Genomic DNA, 17,493 nt, shown 5'->3' with positions numbered 1-17,493 from the left:
ATACATATTCATTATCAAAAAACAAAAATCCCTGGGCTACTTGAGTTTCACACAACAGGCTTAGGACGTTATTTTTACCCCAAGGACCCCTCAAAGTTTGTTGAGCAGTTGTCGCCGAAATGTGGCCTCAGTCGCTCAACAGGCTCGTGAATATACTGTTCACGAAAGGGCCAATTCTACGTCTACCTGAATTACAATGCAGACTTCGCAGGCAAAATAACTTGCCGTTGTTCAAATCTCATTCCGGCTGCGCTCACCATTCGTCGAAGCATTCATGCACACACCTCGAGTTCCACGTCATGTTCACACATCGTTAGCGGACTCTTCACATGCACTGTAAGCACCCCCCCCCCCAAAAAAAAGGAGGGGGGGGGCTGATAGGGAGCCTGCAGCACGACCGGAACTCCCAGGGAACTAAAGAGGCCACCGTGCTCGACAGCAGCATCTTTAGGCTTCCTTTGCAGGCCGCTGTCTACACATAAGGTGGCTGTAATATCACGGAGGAGTACCGAGAAACAAATACAAAGAAATGTTCTTCGTGTTAAGAGAGATCGACGTTTGGCTTGGGCGCATTTTGAGATGAATGTTGCTCCGCAGCTGAAAGGACGCTTCGCTGAAGAACCCTTTCATTCAAGGGAACCTAAGTGTTCACTTCGGATGATGCCTTTTGCACTGTTTTTCGTGCCACCGAACTGTCCAACGCAAAATTCACCACCACATCAGTTCAGGAACCACCGAACGCGAAGGCAGTGTTCACGAATTGAAGTTCACAATGTCCACCTCTCAGCTTAGCAGCGTCGACTTCTCAGTGTGCGCCGTTGACAGTCTTCTTCTCGTCGTTCTCTAACACTATGCGAGGGATTTCGAAGACCACTTCTTGAGTCCCGTTGCTGGCCTTCGGGACTGTCGTGGACGCCGCATTCTCGGCCCGCGGTCTTGTGGTGGAACCAAACACCAGCTTGTCCAGGTTGGCCGTGGGGCCCTCGCACACCAGATACATGAAGTAGGCGAGAATGTAGCTCCACATCAACACCGAGAAGAACAAAGTCACCTGCTCGCGCACAGAAATGTTGCGGGAAAGAGGGAGTGCATATTAATACGTTAGAAGGCTACACACAAACGTCAAGCCTGCACAAGTCAAAAGCTGCAGTCTGGAAAAGATGGCAGACATTATGTGAAATGTGTCCCTGGATTATTACGAGAACGTTAGTGCCTTAAAGCATAGAATAACAACCATCGGCAAAATGTAAGGGTAGTCAAGATGAGTACTGCATGTTGACTCACGTCGGGAAACTGACACACAAGGAAACGGAAGACAAGACAAGACGAGCGCTGTCAAGTGATGGTTTGTAAGTTGTCAGACGTCAACTGCCGACAGTGCTCTTAAAGATCATTTTCCTCAGTGTCTTACGAGTTTCCGCAATGTCGCTGCGTGCATCGCAATCCGTAATAAAGGAAAAAAAAGAAGTGTCTCTGGCGGCGCCACTGCAATACTGCGGACGTAGGAGCGTGGGCACGAAACAAGCGTCAATCCTACTTCGAAGATTTGCTATTTCATAGGAATAAAAATAAGGGACTAATAAGATGAACTGTGTGTATTTTAATGAAACGCTATAAATGGCAACATACGTAAAAGTTCACCTCAACAATTAATAAAATGCAGAGCACCAATGAATTTATTTATCTTTGCTTTTTATATTCGATACAGGCGCATACATACGCTCCTGTTTACTTCAAAAACTTCTTTCACGCATCTTATTCATATACGAATATTTAAACTATACGTCACCAGAGTAATTGAAAAAGAACTTACCTATAGCGGAACTTTGTTCCCGACGAATCTATATGCTACAGCTCTGCTTGCGTTTTGTAATGTAATCGCTCTTTTTATTAGTTGAATGTAATTTCTTTGTCAAGCATACAAAATATGTTGATAAACGCTGTTTTAGTTCATGGTAATAGTACCATTCTGTAGTGAAGAACGCACCTTAACGCTTCCAATGCACTGGCCTCTGAAATGAGGGATTAGAGCAAGGGCGGGAAGAGAAGTGATGGGATGTGCTTACCTGATTGAAGTGAGAGTAGTAGAGGCGTTCCCTTGATGTATGCAGCATGATTTCGATGAAGGGGAAGTGGATGAGGTAAACAGCAAAAGACAGGCGGCTCAAAGGTGCGAAGGGAGCCCACGACAGGAATTTGGACACAAAGCCTGCGACCAGTGAGATAGAATTGAGTAAAAAAAAAGCAACAATATGTGCATTCAATGTAATGGATTTATAACTGCGTATTATAACGCAAGAGAACATCGAGGGGCCTTAATAGGTTTTCTTTGGCATTTCACGAATACCATTAAACAACATATTGAAGTTGGAAATTTAAAAAAGTCACAGTTTAACCGCAATAGCGAATCAATAAATGAGATAGCAACAAATTGTAATGTTATACGAAGTGAGGCTGGCAGCTAACGCTTTTGGATCCGATCTAGCGTAAGAGAATACGGCCGCTCCAGGGAGGGATGCTCTTTCCACACAGTCTCTTCGCATTGAGAGCGCAGCACGTAGAAGGGTATACGAGCCGCCCGCTGCTGGCTGCCGAGATAGCACGCGCGCCAGCGATCGCGACCACGCCCATAGAATCAAAGTTCAAAGTTGCTGCTCGAGCTAACACACCTTCCCAACTTCCTTCTCGTCTTTTCATGCTCGTTCAAGACGGGCAGGGCATTTCCTCTCTGCTTCGAGGACCGGCCTCCCAAGAGGGGTGATGTTATCGCATGCGCCCTCCAAGCGACGGAGATGGGCCGGTTCGTGTCATCTCTGCTTCAGCCGCGTTCCTCGCCCCCGCTCGCGCGCTTTTACCCGCAGTAGAACGTACGATGCGCGGGGGGATGTGATCAATGTGGACTTTATACGGGACATGACGGCGACGGCGACAGCAAAAACGTGTCGAGAGTGTCCATATAATTGCTATCGCAATAAAAAAAGAATACCGCTGCTGTGGTCTATTGGTTATGGCGCTCAACGGCTGACCCGAAGGTCGCGGGATCGAATCCCGGCCTTGGAGACCGCATTTTTGGATGAGGTGAGAACGCTTGAGGCCCGTTTACTTAGATTTAGGTGCAGGTTAAACAACCCCAGGTGGTCTAAATTTCCAGAGCCCTCCACTACGGCGTCCCTCATAATCATATCGCGGTTTTGGGACGTAAAACTCCGACACTTATTATCATGAAATAAAAAAGATAACTTTAATGGCGTAACTAAGAGGCATAAGAATATGGACAATGCGACAGTTTCGTGCTACATTTGCAAGCGGGAACAAAGACTCTGCAGTAAACCCGAATGTTACGAGGATAATGGTTAAGACAAGGACTTGTTTGATCTTGTAGATTGCGGGATCGCACGTTATTGCGGCGTTATTTATTGTGCTTCATTTTTAGGCATTTGTTAGCAATTTCAGTTCTTAAACATAGAAAGGCAATAAGTATCAGTACACATTCAAAAACCATCGGCTAATTCTAGCATTTAGAACAAATTTCCAATAGAATGAAATTTAGGCAAACACCTGTAGGAACAATCTTTCAGCCAAGCAGGTAAGTATTCGTCTACTATGAATGCAAAAAAAAAAAAAAAACAGAACAACAAACCTCCGCGTCCTGAAATGCAGGCCAATGTGATCCAGCCAATGAACATCGACCACATGATGCGGTCGAAGAATGCCGTGGCCATTTTGCCAAGGTCTGATGTCGGCGTATCACCAGTGTACCACACACACTTTATGTAAACGCAGCATATGCCAGTGGTGAAGGACACAGTCCAGCAGACGATCTGAACCACCTACGCAAAAAAGGAAGGAATCTTTTTTTAATCGACAGATTATCTGATAGGAGCTGGATGGGTAACAACAGGAAAGATAATAAGTGGAGTGGAGTGGTCCTAATTAATGAGACCTTAATGCTTACCTTGGACACCTTTCGCTGCCGCAAGTTGTCAGCAACAAGGTAGGCAATGCAACCAGTGAAATAGCACACCGCGTGGTACGATGGAAGGATATAATACTTGTTCACGGTGTCGCCAACGGTGCTGCAGAGAACCAGAAGACAAAGAATAAAAAGGCCTATTTTCAATCTGAGAATCGCCCATCACTCGGGAGCGTACTAGCGTATTGGTGTTTAATCAGCACATTGACGGCGTATTTTACTGACGATAGCCGAAAAATCCAAATATAAGGTTTCCGAGAAAAATCATCAAAAATAAATTGTGTGGTGCGGCGGACGTTCCGATGTCAGAATCATGTGATATTTAGTACTTAAGAAATATCTACTCAATACGTTTTAAATTAATTTCTGTACTGCCCAGTTGTACTGAATTGTAGCCCATGAGTCAGTTTGAGTGAAATTTTAGGGTGGTACTAATTTTGAGATATGCGTTATCAAATTGCGGTATAAATGCACTATTCCAGTTGGTAACGAAACTCAGTTTTCTGTGTTGAAGCAAAAAAAAAACTGAAATGCCCATGTAGTTCATACCACACTTTCGGAATGAATATCCCGAAACTGCTGTCATCCTGAAAATTTGTCCACACTAGATACGCCATGCGATCTCTCCGGCTACGGTTCGCGAAGTGCAATATGTGGCACGAAGCAATTATTTTAAAGGTTATTTAGTTTATGTACGTTAATTAACCGATAATTAGCATGATTCTGACATTTTTGGATGTCTGCCTACCTGGAATATCACTTTTCAAGAAATTGTCTTTTTTTTTTTACTCTCATACCCTATATTTAGGAATTTTAGACAGCCTTTAGAAAAACTCCCGGTATATATATGATACCGAAAGATTGCAACAAGAATGACAAGATACATATGCATAGCATAGTTGCATAGTCATTGGGAAGCTGTAGTCTTTTAATATGAAAAGAACCTAGCACCAATGTATAGACTACGGCAAATCCGTTTCGCAAGTTGGGGAAGAGTATTCCCTGACAGGTACGAATTTTTCGTCAACTTAGATGCTTACTCTTTCTGAGAAATCCGTATGGACTTTCTGGTAACTTTGTACGGCAAACGGGTGGATGGCCATTTCACCTTTAAAAGGGCCCTGCAACACTTTGCCACGTAATCAACGAATGGCTTTATTAAACGAGTTTATTGATGAATCGACTGCCGCAAAAATCTTTAGAATCTATCATGTATGAGTGGAGGTACTGGGATTTTTCGCACGCTCTAAGCGCGCTCTCTCTTTCGTACCAGCGAGCGCACTGAAAGCTACGGGGGGGGGGGGGGTGCATGACAGTGGGGCAAGAAGCTATGTCCGTTCGCCAGCGCGCGTCATGAGCTTGAGCGCTTTCTTTTCTTTTTTTCTTCGGACGCGCGCTTACTATCAGCGTGATCGCGAGCGAGCACGCGGGCACGTCGCGGTATCCCGCGGCGGCCGCGGCAACCATGCAGCTCACGATACTCAGATCAGCCAATGGCCGTGGACTTTGTGTTTATGGCGCGGTCATTTGGACTTACGCCATCATTTGTCGAGAGAAGAGCGAGAGATTTCTAGCTGACTTTGAGAATTAATTTTGAATTCCAGGCCGCGCGCAGCGCTATAACGTTTGACTCATATGTTCTCAGGAGCCTCGACTACCGATAGGCATCGTTTTCTGACCATGCTGAAAAAGTGTTGCAGGGCCCCTTTAATAACCAACGCAGAAATAGCGCTTTCCGGCTTAACGTTTGTGTGCATGCGCCTGTTCCCATAGTCGGTATTTTGTGGTGCTCCGTTGAAGTCATGATGTTGGTGGCACACACACACACACACACACACACACACAACACACACACACACACACACACACACACACCGCCACGGTGGTCTAGTGGTTATGGCGCTCGACTGCTTACCCAAAGGTCGCGGGATCGAATCGCGACCCTCGTAGCCCTCCACTACGGCGTCCCTTGGTTTTGGGACGTTAAACTCCAGATATTATTATTATTATTATTATTATTATTATTACTATTATTATTATTATTATTATTATTATTATTACAGGCACACGCAACCACAAAAAAGCGCGCACGCAAGTTGGTTGCGCTGAAATGGAAACAAAGTTACAGAATGCTATGAGTGCTATGAGTTTGTAAAGGCTTGGAATACTTGGAATCAGATCACCGCACGCTTGTTACGGAGGGAGTGTGTGTGTGTGTGTGTGTGTGTGTGTGTGTGTGTGTGTGTGTGTGTGTGTGTGTGTGTGTGTGTGTGCGTGTGTGCATAATGTGTACCGGCTGCCCATTTAGGTGCTGTGGGCACTGACAACTGTATACGCTGAAATCCCTGTGTTTACAAACACCATGATGACGCCCCGGTATAGCACAGCACGGATGGCTGGGCATCTTTCGGGAAGAGAGGCTAAGTGCGGGTGCTGTAATACGAATGAACGTGTAAGGCAGCGCACGACTATTGAGCGGCAATTACGGACACCGTCTTCTTTCCTGCATCCCATTAAAGGGGTCATGAACCACTTTTCCAAGTAATGATCTAATGGCCTCAGTATCGGAGTGTACTGCCTCCCGAATCGATTGCCGCAAAAATTTCTCGAATCCGTCAAGAATCAGCGGAGTTACGGGGGTTTGGCGCACGCTCCCAGCGCTTTCTCTCTTTTCTCGTGCCGGCGAGCGCACTGGAAGCTAGACAGGGAGGGATGGCATGGGGGAAAGAAGTTACGCCAGCGCGCGTCATGAAACGCGATCGCTCTCCCGCTGTGATTCGCTTGCGCGAGTGCGGCTACCGTGTACTGAGGAGTGCGGCGCCGGCAAGTGGCGGCACGCCGCGGCAAGAAGCGCATCTGATCCGAACGCCGCTCTCGATTTACGTCGGCTATCGGCCAATAAGCATGCTATGTCTCTTACTACGTACAGCGGACAGACGCCCCGCCCACCGACGAGAGTGAGAACCGGCCTCTGTTTGAAAAGAGGGTGCCTGGGGAAACGGCAACTTCGCGCTCCGCTTGTGGCCATTACGCGGCGCGCACGACTGTAATATTTGGCAGAGCAGTTCATAGCCGTGTCAGCTTTCCGCAGGATGTGTTTTTTCAATCAGCCCAAGGGGTGCTTCATGACCCCTTTAAGGGGTCGTTCTTATTCATTATATGCATATATAGTGGCGCTGTCTGAAGCACCGCGACTGCTCTTATTGCCCGAGCAAGTCTATCGTAGCGCGCACCATTAAGGTGCGCGCTACGATAGACGGAATCTGCACGTGGTTCTGACACACCGGCGCGTAGGAACGGCTCCGCTAATGGCAGTGCGGGAGCCAGTACACGATGAACACGTAGCTGTCTTCATCAATACTGATGACGTGGTTTTATGGGTGCTGGACCATTTTAAAGCAAGGCTTGTCTGATTTCTATCATACTTCTGTGATCACAATCGCGCACTGTGTTTAGTGTCGCCCATTGTATGAATCAAAAGCAGTAATTTCTCCACTCAGTGTAAACTACGCAATTTACTCGCAGTTTAAGCCGCCACACTGCCCTAACTCCTTAGCACTTGGTTTTGAGTTATGTTCCCTGCTACTGCGGCCTGCTTTCGAATTTGAGCGAAATGTGAAGCTTTAAGATTACTAATTTTTTGGCGATTCATTAAAGTACGAGACAGCCAAAATAATCATATCTCCTCTGTTACATTTTAACAGATGATGTGCGGCTTCGCTACGTTGAGGCGAACTAATCAAGCATAAGAATATACAACAATAGAAAAAATCCCCTATTGCTACTGTAAATTGCCGCCATATTTGCAGGTTTAACATTTCACGTGATAAAATGACGTGCAATAAAATATCACAAAGAGGCGGGCACTTTAAGATTCCAAGAATCAGGCAATGCATACTCACGCCAGCTTAGGCGCAAGGAACACCATGAAGGGGGCGATCTCCCATTGAGTCACTTGCCAGGCACAAACGCAGCACCCCAACAGCCCGACAAAGGCGAACGCTCCGATCGCCATGGGCCTGCGGCTGCAAAATGAGTTCAAATCGCAGAGTGTTGTTTACTGTGGCATGAGTGCATCGAGTATCCCTTGCGGCATGGCTGACGGCATATACAGTTAATATTATCAGACGCTGGAATAGGTCGTGTACTTGAGAATTATCAATGTTATAAGGGAATAAATTACTTTCGACTAACTCTTATACTAGGTATAATCCACGGGATCAAGTGGACATACTCATACGAACAAACCGAGAGGTTTCAAAGCTAATGCCATGCCGCCAACCCCCCGCCCCCTCTCCAAGAAAACGAAAGTGCAAAAGATGTGCGCCACGTGCTGCTAGTCCACTCAGATAAAACGCTGGCCTTTGGAGAAAACCGCCCACACAGGCTGCAATGGAACGCGAAACAAATTAAGATCAGAATAGGACCGCTGTCCTTGCCCCATGGTCTTATTTAATGCAATTTGGTTCGGATCTCGTTAGGCCGTAATTAGTACGAACCAACTAACCCAGCAACAACTAGAGATCCTTTACAATGTCTCACATGCTAGGACCACCTCATGCTAGGACCTCCTCGGCGTTCTGCCCCTGCTACTGATGTCAGTGATCGGCGTGAACGCGAGGCCATCACTGAGCAATGGTCAATCGCGCTTACAACTTTCCTAACGTAAATTATTAATACGAAGACTGAATAACAAATAGAAGAAAGAACGTAATGCACTGCGCCTGCCGAAGAAAGATTTAGCATAATAAACGGTACAATAGGTACTTTTAGTTTCGCATGTGCATAGGCATATATATAGACTGCGCGAAATCTCTGTGCGCGTCACGCACCATGCGCAAAGAACACTTATAATTTCACGTATGCGAAGGTCTATGCATAGAGGCCTCAGATATATGCAGCGTTTGCTTCAGTATGTCAATTCGCGTCATAGGTCAGCGGTTGCGTACTTTGTCACAGCCAAATTTTTCTATTTTCCTAAGGCGAACTGAAGTGAGAGCAAGGCTTTTTTTTTTTTTTTCAATGGACTTAGTGTCTGTATATCGGGCGGTCGTTGCGTTGTTTCGACCTGTAATAAAATTCGCGGCGTTTTTCGTGATCGTTGTTACCTATCAGCACTCTTGAGGAACGACATCGATGTCATCCGTTCAGGGATTAACAGTAAGCGACACTTGCCCACAACTATTGTTTAGATGGTCGCAACAAATGAACAGCAGTTAATTTCGAGGTACTGCTGAGTAGCAACTGACCACACTGCGTTCCGAGGAGTGTCCTAACTTAAAGTTAACGTTCCTCTCAATGTATCATATCTACGACAGCGTAATTGTCATATGTCACATAATAAGAAGAAAAATTACCTCGCCGGCAGATAAAACCTCAAGAAAACTTAAAAAGAAATACTGGGAGGGGGACAATGACTGTCATGTCAAAGATGAATAGCCTCGAAATATCACCCACCGCATATTTTGCAGAATTTCATTTATCGTACGGGTTAATCACAGGCAAGCTGTCATTTAGAGAACACATTAAAGCGGGCTTACTTCTTGAGCAGCAGGAACAGGGGAACACCCACAACGAAGAACTGGTAGTCCATGGACAGGTACCACACGTGTGGAAGCACAGTCTGCAATGAAAATACAGAAGGAACCTCTCGGTAAAAATAGTGTGTTTAGCTACATGTATGCGTGTTAATTTTTTTTGTCCTGTCGAATAAGCTGTCGAACAAGAGCCCAGCTTTCCATTCGTGCTACTCATTTTTTTCACCACTGGGGGCGGTAGTGTGGAATGAGACCGCATAATTCGAAGGAAGCTTCTAGCTCGATGCGGCTAAAGGCGTGAATTACGGCGGGAATATAACATAAAACAATCATTTTTTGCTGTCACGCCTGTACTTGCATGAGGCAGCAGAAATGACACGGCATTTTGGTGTTCTTATCTTCGAGCTTGAATATCCAAACCTTCTATAATCGCAGACAACTTAAGAAGTCCGGATAGGCATCGCCCCATAATACTGAAGTGCGGCAGCCGCTCGCCTCCGCGACTAAAGAAACAGTCCCACTCACGCACTCGTGAATGTTCTCCGAATGCGGGATCACCGGCAGTTGGACTCATGACGTCAGTGTGCAGTGCGCGCCCATTTGCGCCGGCTTGTGTGCATGCGCCTTTGAGGAGTAAATGCCGCACGCTTCTAAAGTTGTATCCGACTAAATATATTGAACCGCTTGAGGTTCCTGGTGACCGCCTTCGTATGCAAGCTGAAGACGAGCTCGCTTGGAATTCTCCGGCTCCTAAAGTGTCTACGTGTCTAACGTATCCATTTGTAATTATTCTTGTTAACGCTGATTATAAGGACGGTCATGAACATCAAACGTTCATCTTTCTTTCTTTTTGGTAGGAGTAACAATGTAGCTCCAGACAATAACTGTGCACGCGTTTTGTGCATGTACTATTTGGATAATAATAAGGCTGAAAGCCTCGAATGCAACCGAAACAGAGTGAAAGCTGTTCATATCAACTTATTTCGTCATACTTAGAACAAGCAATTTACCTTGAGTCCCACATAGTAAAAGTTTCGGACTTGGAGCAGCCAATGCCACCAGTGGGTGTTCACTTCGTAGTCCATTTTTTCAAAGAAGTTCTTGGCGGCCGGGCCGGTCAGGATTAGCGGCAACAAATATATGCACATCACCACGAAGAATAGGGGAATAGTGGTCCTGTTGAAAAAAAAATCTGTTTTAAAATGGCATTCTTTCCCATGGCGAAAGAATGATTCGCATATCCTTACAATACATGCACAGATAAGGAGTATACTTCGTAATGTTTTTGCACGCAATAGACTGATACTAAGCGCAAGCGGGGACGTGATGATAAGATAAAACGGTCATCCGAGCACAACACACCTAATTCAGGAAGCTTCAGGAATTATTGCCCGTATTTATTGCCTTCCCACAGACGTTTTCTTTCTGACATTTTTTGGCATCCATTATGTCACGTGTACCATTTTCTCCTTTCCAGTCGGTGCTGTGCCCTGCCATAAAAAGAAGCGATGTTACAGCCTTCTCGACACTTCCTTGCCCTCAAGTCACGAAGAGTGATGAAGTGCCTGGGTCGCACTTCATCCCCCTTCAAATCAGTAGCCAAGGTTGGCAAATACACATTTGAAGTAGTCGAGTGCCGTAATTATAACCGAATTTAGTACTCTGCTTGACATTCTCCAAGGGACGCGTCGACGCCGGTTTTACACGAATTATCACAAGGTTAATACCAGCTCATGACAAGTTTGTGACAGAAAGCACAATAATGATACACTGCAAATATCTCCTTGACTCTGGCATGAAGTAACGAAGCACTATAGCTTTTTTACGGTGCTTTTTTCTTTTACGCTTCTATCATGAAGTGAGAAAACGAATCTAAGTGACTCTGTTTGGTGCACCCTGCCGGAATCAAAGTGGGAGAGACAGATAGAGACCAACGTACCTCACAAGCCTTCGAACAAGGGCGAAAACGAACACCCTCAAACCATTCTTGTTTTGTTTGTCGATGACTAGACACATCAGGAACCCGCTGAAACAAAAATAAGCACGTCAAGATAAGCGTGTATCTTTCAGAGAACTGTGGAAGTATCAAAGAAGAATTCTAAAGCAAGTTATCGTATAAGGGTTCCTAATGTATGGTTTAGTCGTTCAAGAGAAATAACCGCCCCATCGTTTTACGTCACGCTACATGGTTCTTATTTCCGGCATAATATCGTTTTTTCGATGTCAGCATTGATTGGACATCACACGTAGACAATATACGTGAAGTAATTTTTCTTTGTTTTTTTTTTGTAATCACAGGTGGCGCTGTCACAGCTGTCGACAAGAGACTTCGTCATGTGATTATATTCGCAATGGTAAGGTGTCGGAGCAATCTTTGCTGACGGCGTTCAACCAGATATCGTTAGTTAAAACAATCAAGAGTCCTAACTATAGGTATAAACCATCGTTCTCAGAAGAATGGCCTACGGAGCCTCTGTTCGGGTGCTTGCATTTTTCTACTCATTTCCGTTCAGTATTCAGATGTTCTGCAGTTGTTGCAGACATATGAACATGCTGACATTGTGACTCGCACAAGCCGTCTGTAACGATATTTTTGTGCCCTTTTTATGACATATTGCGTAATACCAATTATGCTGTCTAATTCACCGCAGCAAAGAGGCGCAGGAACGCAGCCGATGGGGACGCCCCCATTTTTTATGATAAAAGAGGCACACAACGGTACACGCATGATGTGCCAGGGAAATGTTTACGCACCTGATGAAGAAAAACGTGTCGACAAAAACAAATCCAGCCGTCACCAAGATGCTCATCCAGTGCTCACTCAAGATTAGCAGGTTTAATGTGCGAGCTGCAGGAGATGACAAAAAAAAAAACGGTTACACCTCTCAGCTGGAATTACCTTCGAGTAAAATATGACAAGAACGAAAATTTTTTTCCACATCATTGGAAAATCACCCAATCTCGGCACTCAACGGTATGGAAGCCAAATTATAATACGAGGCAAAAAAAAAGCTATTCTCCGCGAATGTATTTTCACGCAGAAACCTCATTTCTAAAAATGCTGCGAAGTGGTGTGGTGACGTGCACTTGTGCAACATCGCGCCTTGCTCTTTCAAGGAACCAAGCACTGTAGGTTTGTAAAACTTGCTGCTCTCTAACGAGAGCACACCGACCGCCATGACAGATGTGTGAAACAATTTTACAGCGAAACTGTATATTGCTAATTTATGGTGGATCGCGTCGGTAACAAAAAAGAAAAAAAACAAACCCGCGTGCAGCAACTTTCTGTGCCTCTCGCCCCTCGTGGATCCCAGCACTTGCATTTGCAGCATTTGCATTTGCATGAGGCTTCAGAAGCCAATGACAGTGATGTTAGTCGGGCGGCTCCATTTGCGTAATTTTACTTTACGTTGTTTTATAGTTATTGCGTTGTCTAACATTGTCATTTTTAGCAACGCTTGATCTATTGTGCAACGCCTCCATAATTCTTTTACAAGGTTCTGGATTACGGAAAGGAAAACCTTCTATAATTCACGGTACTGCGTTGAATTGTCGTGCTTTCCTGTATCATCGTTGAACATTTTTTGTTAACTGGTGTACAAACGAATACGTAAGTAAAAATACGTATCGTAAGCTTTCTAATTTCTTTTGTACAACAGCTATCAGCAGTCATTACATGGGATGTTTACTCGTGTCGTTTTAAGCGTTTTAGACAACCTTCCAATGACAACTATCATGTAAGAGAAAAGGAGTACCCGGCAGCACAAATACGCACCAACCTCTCCTTGAACACACTTAATAAAGAAAAAAAGAAAAGAAAAGCCAACACAATGGTATACTAACACCACGAGTCGGACATGATACCGTAGCTGTGGCCAAGGACAATGGACACCAAACTGAAGAAACGCAGTCCATGAATAAAGCCTAGATCAAAGTCACCGGCATTCCTTTGGCGCGTGACGGCAATGATAGCACGGGTGTTGTGCAGCGCTGAGAAGGAGGTGAGACACTTCAGCCATGTGCCTAGAAAACAACAACACGTACTTAAACATTTGTATATAATACTGAACACTTCATGTAAATAACGATGGCACATTTTTGGTGAGATGCGGCGATCGCTGCCGCTGAATGTGCACCACTGAATATGGTGCTTTAATAAGCCTACATACTGGCTCGCTAAGTCACCGCTGCTGCACAAGAAGCTTCTACTTAAAGATACATAAATTGGAGGTTGGTTACTTGTGATGCCACTTAAACGACGGATTAACATGTGCATGGCTGATTAGATATTCTGTCTTACTCAATCTGCGGATTCCTGCCTCTTATCTCTTGTTAATTTTTTTTTTACTCTTTGCGTACATCTTTCTGTCGTTTACAGTAAACTTGAGTTGCTAAGGGCGCGTCGTTCTGTTTTATTCCCGAATACCTGTTGTCGTTTTTTTCCGCTCTGCATTTCATAACAGACATCTATGTCACAATAAAAACTGGCGGGAAAAATAGCATCTATAAGGGAAGCAGCATTTCGACTGTAGCGTGTGATGAGCTGCTGTTACACGGATTTTAATTAAAGATATAATATTCGAGACACAGGAACAGGACAAAGTGGACCACGTCTATTTTTCTTTGTGTTTACGAGAAAGATATACGATTTATATCTATAATTACTTGTGCATGCCACGTATAAGGATCTGTTCGAACAGATCCATGTCCATTGTAAGTAAAACAAGCGCTCTGAACGATCCAGTTATCAAGGTTGTACCTCAGGTACTGAGCCATCACTTTAATCGATGGAGATATAGCACTATAATGGTCTCATTTTCTGACTGCGCTACACGTAAATAAAAGAAGGAAAAGGCACGTCGGATTACCCAGCCTTCTCATATTAAAGATCATCTGTGTGTATGGCACTGGTTGGAGCAATTTCGGTCGATCACATGACCACCACAGTAAAGATCACTTTGATCTTTCAGCGCATATTGCCCTGAAGTTAACTTCAATTAACCTAACTTTCGATTCAATTGTGAAGACACATAATATAGATGAATGAAACGAATAAGGTCGGTTTCAGTACGTACAGTCTTCAGTCTTCTAAGTATACCTTGCTCTATAGAGCCGTGTATACTTTATAAAGTCATGTATACTTAGAAGAAATGCATTAGAAATTCTACCGCATGCTCTAGCGAGGCAGTGAGAGACACAGTGTGTTCGTTACAAACTTACTCTGGCCACCCTTCTCAGTCTTTTTTCTAGATGCGACGTAGATTTCGACGACAGTTCCAGCTCCAACGAGGACTCCAATGACAGCCAAGAAGGATCTTAGTAATGAAAATGAGGATGTGTTAGCACTGATCATGGAGTTCCCTGCTGAATGTGTTTTTTTAGCTTGAAATGACCACGATGCGACAAGCTCACTACAACCAAATCTGCTCTCGGCTGTAAACCTCCACTCAACATTACAAAGTAACATTTATGATAAGAACACGAATCCGTGAAGCGTAGATTGTTCTCCATGTAGAGCTCGTAGTTGCAAGCATACACGTTAGTACTTTCATGTATATTCAAATCACTGACGGAAAAATAAATGCGAATTACGCAGAATCATCAAAATTGGCTATAAACAGGTGTGGGAATTCCAGTGCGCGTTACCGTGATTAACATCACCTATATGGCTCTGAAAAAGGTCAACATTCGACTGCTGACCCGAAGGTCGCGGGATCGAATCCGGGCCGCGGCGGCTGCATTTTCGATGGAGGCGAAAATGTTTGAGACCCGTGTACTTAGATTTAGGTGCACGTTAAAGAACCCCAGGTGTTCGAAATTTCCGGAGCCCTCCACTACGGCGTCTCTCATAATCATAGCTTGGTTTTGGGACGTTAAACCCCAGATATTATTATTCAGGTCAACATTAATAGCATGTACACTTCTTATCATATCTGCTGCAGCTGCTCAGTGTTAAAAAAATGTCCATTGCTGATTAAAATAAAAGTCATTAATTCATAAATGTTGTGGAGCAGAATATATACGTTCTTAATTGTATAAGTCATGTATAGCTGATACTCACATTATCGCGATCTGGCCAGGGGTCATCACCATGTCGTCGATCGTTGCGCAGCTTTCTACTTCAATTCGAAGCATTTTGGGCCTCACTGCAGTCAGTTAGTTTGGGAAGAATGTGAAAATATATATATGAAAATGAACAACGTTTTTTTTGTGATTACTGGTATTAAATAGAGAAATAGAGAAGGTAAATTCTGGATTAAATAGAGAAAAAAATATGTATTTGTTTTGGAGCCTCATCGTTGCCAATATCCGCATCTGTCCACGCTTCTGCACAAAATTCTTAAGTGCAACGCCTGGTTTTCAGCACTCTATGTGACGATCGATCAATGAAAACAGTAGCAACTGCAATTAGCAAGTGTCACGGTAGTAATGTGGCTACCTGGAGTTACTAAATAGGTATATTAAATGTTGTGGCAAGCATTTACTACCTCAAAATAATGTGCCACTACTATTTTTAAAGAGTGATAGCTTCGCAAACTACATTAAGCAAAATATAAGCGAGTACAACTGCAATGCAGCATTCATTTGAACGTGAAACACATGGGCGAAGTAACATGGCAAACGCCTATGACAACCAGAAAAAAGAATTCATTCAACGAAGGGTAACTACGTTTGGAGAAAGTCTAAGCGAAAGTGCCAAATGGCTTCAAAATTTCTATGCGAACCAAAAATAAAAATTAGGTTATTGCGCTTGGAAACTGGACGGCGAACTATAAGAGACAGTATATGAAGAGAAGTGTTCCGGATTATAGTTTCGATCACGGGGAACACCTGCAGCCTATGCTTACATCTCGGTAGATACGGGTCGATAAGGTTCCTTATTTGCTTCCTCTTCAGAAATACAAGACGTTGATCAACCTTGCATTTTTCAAGAAAGAGAGTACTATGAATGATATGTCTGTTTTTGTAGTTGCTCCCTGTGTACAACGAGGTCCTCCCCAACTATTGTACTCTAAAGTTTATATGTATATAACAAAAACGGTTACTTGTGTAGACTCTGTACGTTAACTTTCTTTGTAGCGAACCGCTCTACTTGACTGTCTACCGGTGCTGTAGTAGCAAGCCGGAGTGAACTGCATCACGCAGTGACGTATTGATGGGTCAGCCGCTTTGGAAGGACTCCCGCTTGCTATGTCACGTAGGTAGAATGGATAAAGAGAGACCTTTATAATTAGTAACATGGCAATTATAATAGCCTACGTGTCTTGCGGTTTCTTCCAATTTCTTCTCACGCTCATTTCACGTTTTTTTCTGCCCCGTTTCGCTCTCGTATTAAAAAAAACTCTCATAACTCGCTTACTATACAAAACACGAAGCAGTAGCCAATGCCTACTCCGTGCCGCTCACGCCTCTTCTCGTACGCACAGATAAACGAAATGTCATCGATGTCGCGCGAGATTCTTATCCAGCGTCAACGTAAGTGGTACTCTGAAGATAGTGAAAACTGTACAAAATTCCGAAGGCCGTTTGACGGCCAACTCAAATAGTTTTTTGTTGAGATTTTGGTTAAAATGAGAGCTACAGTAACGATTCTTGTTATTTCCATCCTTCTTCCGTTCTTTCTTCATTTATTCTTGCTGAATTTTATTATATATACACCACTGCAGATAGAGGCAACTTTTTTACTTCAAGCCTAAATAAGAGTGCCGGAATTGATTCCTATTTGACCCGTCATCCTGAGCTCCGGCTCCGGTTTGAGTGTCTCTGCATTTCTTTTAATTTACCTACCATCCCCGGTCCATTCCTTCGCGCAACTCCTTTTTTTGGAAATCAGACTCTTCTTGTATTACCACGTTTTCATCACCGAGCAATCATTTATTACATAATTCTGTGCTTCGTGCCTTCCCTGTTGTAGACCTCAGCGTCGATTGTCAGCTTGCCATTTCTTTATAGTTAGGTGAAGAGCCACTGATGTCTTTTCCT

At 44.1% G+C, this 17,493-nt stretch overlaps 1 protein-coding gene across 1 annotated transcript; it reads right to left on the bottom strand.

The window, feature by feature from the left end:
• Window positions 1-378: 378 nt before the first annotated feature.
• LOC119398856 (nose resistant to fluoxetine protein 6) lies at window positions 379-9,591 on the bottom strand. Its single transcript, XM_037665676.2, has 6 exons — window positions 9,514-9,591; window positions 7,876-7,998; window positions 3,956-4,076; window positions 3,641-3,830; window positions 2,067-2,209; window positions 379-1,051 (listed from the first exon to the last, which is right to left on the bottom strand). Exons 1-6 carry the CDS (start codon window positions 9,564-9,566, stop codon window positions 806-808), a joined length of 876 nt encoding a protein of 291 aa, XP_037521604.2. The 5' UTR covers window positions 9,567-9,591; the 3' UTR covers window positions 379-805.
• Window positions 9,592-17,493: the final 7,902 nt, after the last annotated feature.

Source organism: Rhipicephalus sanguineus, chromosome 1 (assembly GCF_013339695.2).
Source record: "Rhipicephalus sanguineus isolate Rsan-2018 chromosome 1, BIME_Rsan_1.4, whole genome shotgun sequence".
NCBI classification, from domain to species: domain Eukaryota; kingdom Metazoa; phylum Arthropoda; class Arachnida; order Ixodida; family Ixodidae; genus Rhipicephalus; species Rhipicephalus sanguineus.
Note: the sequence above shows the minus strand (reverse complement) of the source record. Positions and strands in the feature narration are given on the sequence as shown.

Coding starts and splice junctions, on each gene's coding strand:
- LOC119398856 (XM_037665676.2), bottom strand. CDS start 9,566: ATGGACTACCAGTTCTTCGTTGTGGGTGTTCCCCTGTTCCTGCTGCTC. Junction 4,077..7,875: donor TTCCTTGCGCCTAAGCTGGC/GTGAGTATGCAT, acceptor GGTTCTCTGCAG/CACCGTTGGCGACACCGTGA. Junction 1,052..2,066: donor ACTACTCTCACTTCAATCAG/GTAAGCACATCC, acceptor GTGCGCGAGCAG/GTGACTTTGTTCTTCTCGGT.